Source organism: Opisthorchis viverrini (genome assembly GCF_000715545.1).
Source record: "Opisthorchis viverrini unplaced genomic scaffold opera_v5_636, whole genome shotgun sequence".
NCBI classification, from domain to species: domain Eukaryota; kingdom Metazoa; phylum Platyhelminthes; class Trematoda; order Opisthorchiida; family Opisthorchiidae; genus Opisthorchis; species Opisthorchis viverrini.
The window spans coordinates 60,734-73,217 of record NW_008752304.1 but is presented as its reverse complement, the minus strand read 5'-3'; the positions used below and the strand labels follow the sequence as shown (position 1 = coordinate 73,217).

The 12,484-nt window shown below is 46.2% G+C and overlaps 1 protein-coding gene across 1 annotated transcript in view; it reads right to left on the bottom strand.

The window, feature by feature from the left end:
* Nucleotides 1-12,484, bottom strand: part of T265_15602 (hypothetical protein) — a gene marked incomplete at both ends in the record, with an annotated part of 24,122 nt that overhangs the window by 4,991 nt on the left and 6,647 nt on the right. Inside the window, 5 exon segments of the mRNA XM_009178727.1 lie at nucleotides 653-718; nucleotides 8,065-8,272; nucleotides 8,361-8,448; nucleotides 8,752-8,842; nucleotides 8,912-8,995. Coding sequence (XP_009176991.1) covers nucleotides 653-718; nucleotides 8,065-8,272; nucleotides 8,361-8,448; nucleotides 8,752-8,842; nucleotides 8,912-8,995 — 537 coding nt within the window.

The following is a 12,484-nucleotide window of genomic DNA, read 5'->3' as shown; positions in this document are numbered from 1 at the left end:
CGATTACAGTACTTGCATCCTGCGTCCTTGTTTCTGACAGACAACATACATCAATACAGAGGGAATCCAGCGTACGCGCAAGAGCTGTAATAACCGCGTACTCGTCGTACAGTGGTTGTAGCTGCCACAGCTTCGTTCACCGATGATTCGGGGAGGTGGGGTAGGTAGCTGCGCATTGGAGGCGGGAGCTGATAAATTAGTGAATAATTATAGCACTGTAGTTGTACTGTTAAGTGGTGGGATTGGGAATGGAGCTATGCATTGAAGGCAATAGCTTGGATGCACGGGCGCAACTTAGGGCACGACTGGGTCATGTCTGACAATGTCTCTAACCATTGATGTGGACCGTCTCGGGGTCCCCATCCAGGAAGCCGGCAATGACCAGGGCAGGCTTCGGACAAAGAAAAATACCGAAAAATAAAGTCAGAAGAGTAGGCACAGCGGATGGCGACAAAATTGCATACATCAAAACGCTAGTTGATATACTTCTTGTTACCCCATCAAGACACTATTTGAAAGCACGAAGTTGGTAGCGCAACCTTCCAAATGAAAATGACCGGGAGTTGAATGAGCGATTTGTACAGTCTCGTTCTCATAAAGTCAAACCCAAAGAAACTCAGATTTCACATTAGCTAACTGCGTTATAACCTACCTTCTCTTCTTTTGGATCGTGGAGACGGTTTTAACACGACTGGCAATCGGGGTTGTGGTCCATTCGCTGAGAATGACAATAGCAAACAAAGTGAAGATGAACAAAAGCAAACGAAGATATTATAACTGTCAATGAAACAAATTACCGCAAGCTGCTTACAGCGGAAAACTATAGACAACCATAACTCAAACGCTGTTTAGATACTCCAAGATTCAACCAGAACAAAACCCTCACTTGTGTAAATATGTTGAGGGTTTCGTGATAAAGTGGTAGAGTATACCGAACTCAAGTGAATAGCCGTCATTGTCGCACCCATGGACACGTACTGTCTGGATAGCCGGTTTGATTGACTCTGCTATGATTCTTATGAAGCAAAACCATCCGGACCAATTTACTGTGTGAAAAAGCTATGTCCAAATAGTGGATGGTCAACTATTCGGATATTAGGACCCAAAAGCAAACTGAGTGAGCACGAATGCACCAGATACATGATATATCTGCTATCCGTAGAAGATAATAACGCGTGCTTCATTCGATTATTGCTTGCATGCCAATTGAGTGTCAGTTCAAAATTCAGATTCCCTGATGACGAGAACTTCAGTAAGTCTACATAGAGGAAAAGGAGAAATATCGAAGGTACCCGGTTTCGACCAACCACTCTACCACAAACCTTCTCCAATACTATGAGCCGTGGTGGATTCTCACGACTATTTCTGAGGTTAGGGAGTAACTATCCAATGATGCTGATGTAACGACAAACAAGTGTACCCGGATCCAAAAGTCGATAGAACTATTGTGTTGCAGAATTAAGGCCTACCCGCAGTGCGTAAAATTAGCAGAATAGTAAGGCATGCCGCTGTTCCTTCCTTGTCCGCGTGTCGCTGGAAATACCTCCAACAGCAGGATCTCCTGATCCGGGAATTAGGGTACTCAAGAAGTCCTTCCAAAAAGAGCGTGTGATACTCGAGCTGGACGTATTGAGTTCCAAAGCAACGAAAAGGATTTGATTGGTCAGGGAGGTTGATAATGGGCACGACAGTTGAATTCCTGGATGCAATACATACCAGTCAACACTGTCGAATCGCCGCAATGTAGCATCAAGAACTGTTCGGGGATTTTATTGCACTGACCGATACGGATTGGTCACGCTCGTAATTATGTAGGACGGTAGCATTGTTTCATTACGGTCGGAATGAGGATGATATGGCTACCGAAATTTCCATACCTGGGACATTGGTCAACTTCTCCGCTGACTTCTCGGGCCCTATGCACCGGTCGAGTGCTCATCACGGCCAAATGGAAACAAAAGTCGGTTCCCATTACAAAGGAGGGAAAACTAGGAATCAGTAGTCAACAAACAAGGGTCAAATAGCTCTATGGGCATCCGTATGACCCAGATGTACAATATTATAAAAAAAAGATCATGAACTTGAACAGTAGAACTCGGAAGCTTCCAACAACGGAAAAGGTGCAACGATTTCAGGTGAAACAGTGAATGGCTGGCACACACGGCAAAATTATGGGGACTATGGAACACAACAGCATGTATTTATTTCGGAGCTGCTCTTTTGTAAACGAAATATGTGTGCTTGAATGAGAATATTGAAAGATCGACAACGGTAATGCTAGCAGACAAAAGTAGGTGACAGGGAAGCGCCAATGGCTACGTCCTTTGAAAACGGCCAGCTCGACCAAAACGGAGTACCAGAAGTAATGCGAAAGTGACTCAAGGGTAATTTAGGGTTTGGCCTCCTCATTTAGAGGGTAATACATTACAGAAAGCTTGTAAACAGCTTGTGCAAACAGTGAGCTGGCTAACTCCAACCGCCATTTGTGCAACCCACTACCACATCCAAAGTAAACAGGAGATGGAGCAATCATTCAGTCCGCAAGATCAAACTGTCCAGTAGCACAGAAAACACAATGGAAGACAACTCGATCTGTACGGATCTGTACCAAGATGGATAGCGACATCTAGGAACCGGAGATAAGTGGGATTAGGAAATAACGCTCGATCAACCGATGAATTGCACCAGATGCATTCGAAAGTTTGCAACTGTCCGATTCCATATGCGACGAAAATTGTCCCCAGCGAGTACGACCAACTGCAAGCAGATAAAACTCGGATGCCAGGAAAGACATTTATTTTCACTTCATTCTACGTAACGCTGTCTCAAGTTAATTATTGAAATCACAACTTTTCGTGTCTTCCCCTTCAGTCCATCGATTTTTTACACAGAAATTTCGTAACTACAGAGCTAAGAGCTAGTGTTCTCCGACCCAATAGAATGCGCTTATGGTTTGGTTTGGGCATTCAAGACGATCGCATTCTTTGAGAGCGAGCATGGTACGTGAAATATGTATTTTTAACAGCGTCGTAGGATATTTTTACTCAGGGACAAGTCAAGCCGGAAAATAAAAATGATCGAATCTCAGACGCATATAATTAAAAAGCGACTCACTGCGTGTCACACCCAGTGGCAGGAAGAGTGTCAGTATCACTTTCGGAGTCACTGCAGAAACGGGAAGATAAATCACACATAAGCCGGACGAGGTATAGCAAGATGGCATTAATAAATAACTGCCGACCAACGTAAGCTAGCATCTACATACCTTTATTACCTTAGCTCTTAAATAGTAGTATTTTTACAAAAACGAAATTATAGTCTTTTGCACCTAAACTCTTCTTGGAGGAATTCGCTGGCCTGGTACACAGACAATAAAACACCTAATTCGTGGGTAACAATGACACTACACGCCACAGAAAAACAACTTCCCGCGTGGAAAGGGCCACTGCATGTTGAGACCAAGGAATAAGTAACATCTGATATGCTGTGAAGATAATGACGACGAAACGTCTGAAGACGTTCAGTATCCTCGATACGCAAGTGTGAAGTTTCACAGCCATAAACTAAGATACTCTGTGCACATGGCCCTCCCATCCACGCTAATGAGTAAGAAAAAACAAAGAATCAAACTGACGTCTTATAATCTTCTAAAGACATGGTGAAATATGAACTATAATTTGTTAATGACTTCATTTCATCAACTGAAATACTGAGGACAGTCAGACAACCCACTGAACGGTATGGACAGCTAAGAAATTTGAAGAAATTTGAGAAATTTGAGCTTTGACCTAATCACGCGCTGATGAAATGACCACTAGTGCGTTAACATATTGTCTCATCCAAATAACTACCGAGCCTCCATTGGGAACTGACAACGAGCAAACCATAGGGCGGATTTTGGTTGAGTTTTAAAGTATACGTAGTTCGACCCAGAAAAGATCAGCAACATGAAGTATCACTTTGTACAAGGTGGGCGTAGAGGGATCAGCTAGATGGGATTACCAGGTTCAAGTCGCTATCCACTTGACTTAATCAAATCAATTCAATCTGAATTTATCAGCCATCAACCGAGTGCCATAGGTACGCTGGTTCCAGCTACTAAAGTTTCAATCACTGGAAAGGAAGAAGTCGGAGATACAGCCAAGCTTTAGGGGCAACGGTACGTTCAGTTAGTTCGGGAAATGGGTAGCAGCACACTGAAGGCAATAGCTTTGATGCATAGGCACCATTGATTGCGTGATTGGGCCAATTCTGCCAGTATCATTAACGATTGGTGAGTTGAGTCACGAAGTCCCCATCCAAGGAGGTAGCACGTGTCACCCCGACTGGTTATTATCTTCGTACCTCATTGGCAGGTAATAGACTGTCCGATTCTGGGTCGTTTCCACTCAGCATAGGGCTGGGTGAAAACAGCTCTGTGATGCAGACGGTCAGCTGGCATGCGTAAAGTAATTAATCTATCGCGACAGAGTTCCTTTTTCCTAAAACCATCTGCTGTACCTAAGCACCACTAATCCGATGTACTCCCGACCAATGCCTCGAAGACATCCATGGCCAAACATTGACAACTATCGCGCGTCCTCTGCGCGTACAGCTTATGCTTCTGATCCACAAAGCATTATGGATCGCGCTAACATAGTGTAAACTCTGCCACTGACGGACAAACTGACGTCACCTCGGCACTTTGCAAATCACTGGACGTGGTGCACTCAGACAAGAGCTTCCCGTATACTAACATGCGCCCACAGGAATTCACATACAGTGCCGTCATAAGGGATGAAAGTTTAGAAGGGGCATCCTTGATAGCCATATATTGCCAAAGGTTCCGACGATCGAGAGAGTCAAAAGCAGCTTTCAGATCAAGAAAACAGACTAACGTGGGACTTTTGAGTGAGTAGTGCTATTCAAAAACTTGGCTCACTAGTCAAAAGCTTCAGATCAAGAAAACAGACTAACGTGGGACTTTTGAGTGAGTAGTGCTATTCAAAAACTTGGCTCACTGTAAAAAATGTGCTCTATGAAGCTTCGGATGGGGCTTCGGATGGATGGTTCCCGAGAATCTGTTTCTCCCAATAATCGATCAACCTCCTAAAAATAATGTGAGAGCACCCTAGATACGACGGATTACCAGGATGATGCCAAGATGGATTTTGCATGCTGTTCTTGCGCCCTTTTTGACTCCTTGGATGACGGTCAAGGAGTTCTGTTCCACGGGTATTCTGTTTTCATTCCAAATCATCTTAAGTATGGTCGTCAGGTTCACCAGGGCCTCGCCGCCTTCTTTAAAAAGTGCGAGGAGCAGACCATTCGGACCAGATGCCCTGTTGCGTTGAAGGATTGGTCGATGATTGATTCATGTTGTTGACGGTTAGCTGGTGTCAATGTCGTATTCAGGCCCGCTGGGTTCTTCCAGCAGCTGTGCTCGACGAGACCAGCTGAACTATTTTCTGAAGTGTTCAACCCATCGCTCAGGAGACGATTCTATGAATGAGTTGCTGTTCTGTCTTCTTCGCTGTTGTCTTTTGACCGACTGAAATAGGACGTGGCTGTTGCTTGCAGTGAAAACACTCTACATCTGGGCCATTAGGGCTGAACTTTTCAAAAGAGCCCTTCCTCTGAGAAAGGCGGCATCGCTGCTTCAATGAATACGGACATGCTGGTCGCCTGGAGGAAGTGCTTCATTGCCTCCACACTCTCATCGCAGAGAACACTATGAGTTTATTTCCAGAACGTCTCGCAATAAGATATATCACAGTACAGGCACTAGCTGTTCTTTGTCGGACGGCTGCCCGTTGAACCTTCAAGGTAAGGGTGAACCTTTGGGAACTGCGAGCCAGCCAGTCGCAGTACAGGAGCCGGACCAGCACGACAAGGTGACAACCTTAAATCGTGAGAAGTGAAAAGGTTTTACCTGTTTTCTGACGCAACTGGTCCAGTGTCTCGGTTGCAGCTATGGGCCCGTCATGGACTGGCACTCAGTCGGCCATAGCTGATTTACATACCGTTTCCATATTGGATGACCCAATCCGGATACTACAAATCACCTGGACGATTCTTTTGAGAGCAAAATAACAGTCCAGTTTCGGTGCCCAAGGCGATAGTCTTTCACAAGCACGCGGTTTCCATACCGAAACATTGGCTGTCTTCCTTCTGGTGATAATGGGCACAAGTGGTCGATCGGCAATGTTGAAAGATGCAAATGACCAATCCTATCTATATCCAGATGGTTAAGATCACAAGCGGCGAAGTAGACAATGCCGCCATCATGATGGCCTGCTATCTCTATCTCATAGTCAAATTCACCAAGGCAATGAAGCTTACCTCCTGACGCATTTCTGATAGTGTTCATTGTCGATATGTACTTCAGTGATCCAAGGTTCTTCCAGGAACGACGGCGGACAACCGTAATATTGGGGGCCGTGTCGAGTGCAGTCGCTCTGATCGTTACGTACTTCCAAGGAGCATTCAACATGGTTCTCATAGGTGGCAGGTTCTCCGTTAAACCGGGGTTGTGACTGGCCCCGCCTGTTTCGTCATTTCCGGGCTTGGCTAAGTGTTCGGCTAGGTTTCCGTGTCCGGCACTGGTTTTCCTTGTGTCCACGTCGATTGCACACTGAACAAGGATACAATCGTACAAAATGTCATTCGCCACACTGCCAGCATGCCGACGGGTGCTTTGCTCGTTCGAATTTGCCTCCAAGGGAGGTTGCTTCGAATTCGTTTTGGCAATACTGGAGGCAGGGTTGAATAATGGCCCCTCCAAAATGGTCGTGTCGTGTTTGAGATCCAAAAGGCGCTGGGACTAATGAGTAATGGACTGCATCGTTACCCCGGGGAGACTGTTTAATGTTGTTCAGTAGCCTCGCTCTGATGTCACTCTGAATGCGACTGAAAGCCGCATGTGAAAATGAGACACTTGAACTAGTCTTCCGTCAGGGTAGATAACTTGAATCGTTCACATTCAAGAGTGACCCTATAGGCATAAGCGATATAATCTTCAGATTCCTTTTCGATAGTTTCACACTATAATGGTGAATATTAAACAGAGACGACTGTTCACCGAAAATTTCTGAGACTTGCTGCACGGTTTCGTCAAAACAGAGATCTCGTATGTTCCTTGGTAGGATGACGCGTGCTCCACTGGACCGACTGCGTCACTTGGTCTACACTGACAATTTTACGTTAATATGCCTAAAAAAGAGTTGTCAGAAATGTCGATTCCCGAAAATAATTCCAGAATGTTTGTACCCTAAAGAGACCCTCAAAATTCGCCAAAGTCGCAGTGGGGACTGTGTCAATCATCTGGGTCAGAAAAGCCGACTGCCGATTGGACGCCCAAAGAAGCAATAAGTTCAGCGGTGACCTATGATGATGAGTGCTCAAACATATCATAGAATCACGGGCAACGATGGCGAGAATTTACCCAAAGCTGATCAGAGAGCCTGAATTGAAGGACAGAAGTGCGCTTTAAATGCCGCGATGCCCCTTGTAACTTTTGCACTCGCCTGTTCGTGACTCGACTTGCTCGCCACTTGACAACGCACGAACCGACCGACTTGCACGTACACCTCATTGACATTCACCCTTTGCACAGGTCCTTAGCAAAGATCGATGACTGAACAAAATGCGATTAGTCAAAATCATCAGTTTTCGAAAGCAGCCGTTAGTTGGGGACACAACCTGCTTACACGGAAGCACGCGATAAGATTATCACGACGCAGGATTTGAATTTATTCCATTCAAGTGCATACACAGAGTCTAACCAACCATTCTCACACTTGGCCCTTGGTACACCTGTAGGTTTATTTAAGGCAAATGGGGGAGTGACACTGACTGCAACAGCCATGATAACGACAAGTCTATAAAATTGGTGAGGTACTTACAAATACACTCGTCTCGTACGACGTCGTTTCATGCTCCTGAAAAGAGTAAATGGGTACATTGAAACCACTTTTGAACCAGACCATATGAATACTGTGAATTCTAAGTGGACTAAACAGCATATACCATTGGGGGCACGACTGGCCTTGCCCAATATAAAACGAAGACACTAAGGTAACTTACACCGTCCGCACTCCATTGTTCGCTGATGAGACAGATCCACTGCATTCTCCAAAGTTCAGTGTTTCTGTAAACGGAGTGGCTGATGCGCTGCCAGAACGGGCTTGCCAAGTCCTTGTGAGTAACTTACGTCTCCACAGTGTTAGATGGTTGACTCTCAGCTGGTTGGGAAAGGACATGCTCAGAATTTGTAGACTCGTTTTGTTGGCTCCTAGAGTGGAATGGGAATGATTTAACAAGGCGAGCTGATTACTTCTGTTCCAGAGAAAGCCTGGTAGACGAGCAGCACCTGTTCGTACCCTCGTCAAAATCTTCACTGGTTTCAGTCGCTCCTTCCAAACCGACTATACTGTTGAATTCACTCTGTGGAGATGAAACACTACCAGACTAAAACGAACACTATATCTAAACTTGCTCAGTGTCTGAACGCTTCGGCGACTGGTTTGTGTCCAACGTGAGTGACACATTTAATGCATCTGAAACGACAGATTTCTTCTGAAAAACAGTCTCATTCACGGGGTTTTTCGGATCGGCAACCGAACTCGACGAAAAATGTGTTATGGAATTCAAGAGCAACGTACTGTATAAGCAGGCTTGGTCGAGCATGATCTGCAGTCAAATCTGTAGGTGTGGCTGTCCTCGGACTTCTGTTTTCCCCCAAATACATCCTTATACAAAATATAGTTTCACTTGCCTGCTAATACGACTACGACCAAGTAGGAGATGAGTTAGAAGACTTGGTTTGGCTGCAGCCGTTTCGGAAACCGGATGACTCGAATGCCTAGGAGTGAAAATTAGTCAAAATATGGTCGAAAGAAGCGTAAACATAATGTTACAAATAGGAACCTACTTGTCTGTGGTAGACGTGTCATTTGCTACAAGTGGTTTCTTGGGTGCGATTGTTTCGATTGTCTGGTCGACGATTGATGCCCCTCTGGAGGAAACGGAGGATGTGATTGTGAGATTAGCAAAGCTTGGCAAGAAACTACTGAGTGGCCTAATTCATATAATATGAATTACAGAAAATCCTCTAAAAAGAGATCAGATTACAACAAGAGACGGGATTCGAGGGTTGCATGTTATTTCAGCTTGGATAACAAAAAAGGATAGTCGTTCAGCTGTAACACCGTCTCGATGCCTAGCTGCCATACCGACAGGAGGCGCGAGGGATGGGATACTGCCAAGCTGCCCAGGCCTAGACAGCAGCAGTCGAGATGCTGAGATTTGGTTCTAACAACGGACCTTCTGGTCCGCAAACTGGCGCCATAACCAATGAGCTAGCTCGAGTTCATTTTGGCTTGGAGGAAAACCAACGCTCCAAAAACGATACCTGTCGTAATCAGCCACCAGAGACAGCAATTCCGTGGCTGGCACGAATGCTCCATTACCATACAACCACAAAGCCCTAAAGCGAACGGAGGGAAAGGAGCGGATGAGGGGAGGGACCTGGTGCCAACCTACTATATGCATCCTACGGTGTCCACACCTGTATCGTGACTGTGTAAACAATACGTTTCATACACTATTAACCCGTGATTCTCACTTTATATTTTCAGCTCATTTACTACCGTTATTATGTGACTAAAGCGTACATTACGCCTTTCTATTCTGTCTCCCGCTTAATCACGACCTGGAGCTAGTCGACTCTCGCAACAACCTGCAAATGAACAATCGGGCAATCTGAAAAGAAACGAGAAAAAATGAACGCCACTGCTATGGATTGGCAGCTAATTCATGCAATGTCGCCAGTGAAGTGAAAAGGGGTTTACAGGGGCACCATTCTGGAAGACATACCACAAACTTTTCGTAATATACTTTAAAAGCCTTCTGCCAAGTCACAGATTGTCTACCTCGTGAGTTGCGCCATTTCGAAGAAACAGCATATATAGAGGACATTTCGGCATGCATAACACATGACCGAGCAACCGCAGCTGATGAGGCTGGATGTTTTCTGCGACTGAAGTACCTGTTTCCAAGTACCTCGCTACAAATCGGTTGGCGCCATCCGATAGAAGCAACCCCCTGAGACATTGGTGGTAAGAAATCTGAAGGCGCCCCACAGATGTTCACTTTTCTTACACGGGGAATTAGCCGGTGCATAGTACTCCCTCATAGGCCGGATAAATGTAGAAAGTTTCGAGACGGTCTCCCTAGTCCAAAGTGTACCACGCGTCGGAAGACACATAGCATCCTGTAAGCTTTGCATGGCACCCTAGCTGTGTTTTCGTTTTAAGGCACCATACCTACTTAAATTGACTGACTAATGAGCCTGATAAGAACGGGGCTGCAAACGGTTGTGAGGGATCAGTGGTTAAGGCATGAACTTAGTAACAGGAAGGTCCGCGGTTAGCACTCAACCTCTGTAGCTCGACTGCTCCTGCGTAGGCTTGGGCAGCCTGGCAATACCTCAGCTCCCGTTCTTCTTTTCGGTGCAATGGTAGCTAAGAACCGAAAGGGTGTTACAGCTGGACGACTATCAATGGATGACATACGTGTGGTTCAAGAGCTTTTCTAATGTACAAGTGGAGAATCTGGATTATTTTTCAGAAGCCTTGCAACGACACATGTGTTCCTCCCTTGTCTCACAACGAGACAAGAGTTGTTTAGGTGCCGGTGTGTGATCAATTGAGAAGTACCTGTGGCATAGCAACAGCGCTCGTCCCAAAGTGCTTTTCACGACGTACGGCAGTGAAGCATCGGTGTTGAACACTGATGTCACGCTGTCGATGATGATGATGATTTCACGACGTAATCCTCTTCGGACCCTAATGATGGTAACGCATCCGCTTTCCTGAGCCTTTGGTTAATGAGAAAGATGACGAGGTGCGGCAGCGTTTTTCGCACTCAGGAACAGACAACATGCATTCAGATTTTTTCAAAAATTGTCGTTGTTTCAAACGCTCTTAAGTCTCGTGAAGTCTGTTGGTGTTTCATTCACCTGATAGAGTTCCCCAACCTGCGTCCATAAAGCAGGCAAGACTTCATTTTATTCACCCAAGAGGCACCTTGTAGCCACGGTTCGCTTTTTCTTCGAAACGAAACGCTGGCATAACATCTGCAGGCCCAAACGACAACGACATTCCTCCCCTCGAAGGGAGTACTATAACAAACCCTGCGGTTCTAGTAGGTCTCATGGAGAAGTTGCTAACCCCGAGGACGTGGTGCAGGAAGTTGAGGAGTTTCTGTGCCTGGGCTTTGTCATTATTGGCCTGCACTGTTGCGCCGTTTTGGATGCAATTATTTGTGATAAACCAGAACGCTCGTTTGTCATGCGAATGAAAGGGCGTAGTTCCTAGTACGGCTGTGATAAGTGCTACATAAGAGGGCATTACTGCCAAACAAAGATCGCGTTTCCATTAGCACGGCATGTTTTGTGAACTGAAATCAGCATCCATAGCGAAACTTGTACTGGCCAAACCCCGTCCTTTTCGCTACCCATCGGCTGAATGGCCGAGCGGTCTAAGGCGCCCGTTTAAGGCACCAGTCCGAAAGGGCGTGGGTTCGAATCCCACCTCTGTCAGTACCTTCCGTCATGAAGAGACTGGACCTTACCGTGGTGTGACGGTTCGCGCACCTCAGCGATCCATTGAGCTATAATAATCGTTCAGCTGTAGCACCCTTTGGGTGCCTAGCTGCTATCCACACCAAGCAGGCACGAGGGCTGGGATACTGCCAGGTCGCCCAAGCCTAGACAGGGGAAGTCGAGTGGCATAGGTCGGGTACGAACCACGGAACTTCCTGTCAGTATATTCACTCTCCAAACACTTGAGCCATCCCGACTCCCATCCATTGAGCTATAGTGGAGTGTCCCCCGACAGTCACAGTCTCTCATACTAGGTTGGTCAATGGTTAGAGGTCTGACAAACACAGTCTCCTGGCCGTCCAGGTTGGGGGTTGGAACATCTGGCAACTTGTTCCGTAAAAAGGATAATGCATCTGCATTTCCCGCCAAACACCGAGAGGTCTGACACAGTCTCCTGGCCGTCCAGGTTGGGGGTTGGAACATCTGGCAACTTGTTCCGTAAAAAGGATAATGCATCTGCATTTCTTTCCCAACACCGCTGCCTTGCGGTTAGGCTTTTGAGCCAAAGGCTTTGGGTGAGGACCCTAATCGTCCTCCTGTCTAGGTGTGGGCGTCCTGGCAGTATCCCAACCCACGTACAACCATGAATTGCACATACACAAATAAACTCATGCCGTCGCGTGGTGCCATCAGCCGGGTCGCCTTACTTGCTGCATACAGCAGGGCGGGTAAGCGAAAACAGGCTACTGCTGACGCCTCCCTTCTTTCTCCTTCACATACTTTTTTTTCTCCCTCTCCCCATCCCATTAATAACTCTCTCCTTGTAGGCCCAGCACCTAGGACTGATGACTCCGTTCGTCATGCATCGGTTTTGCGTGCAGCGTCTGCTCGTCACATGGC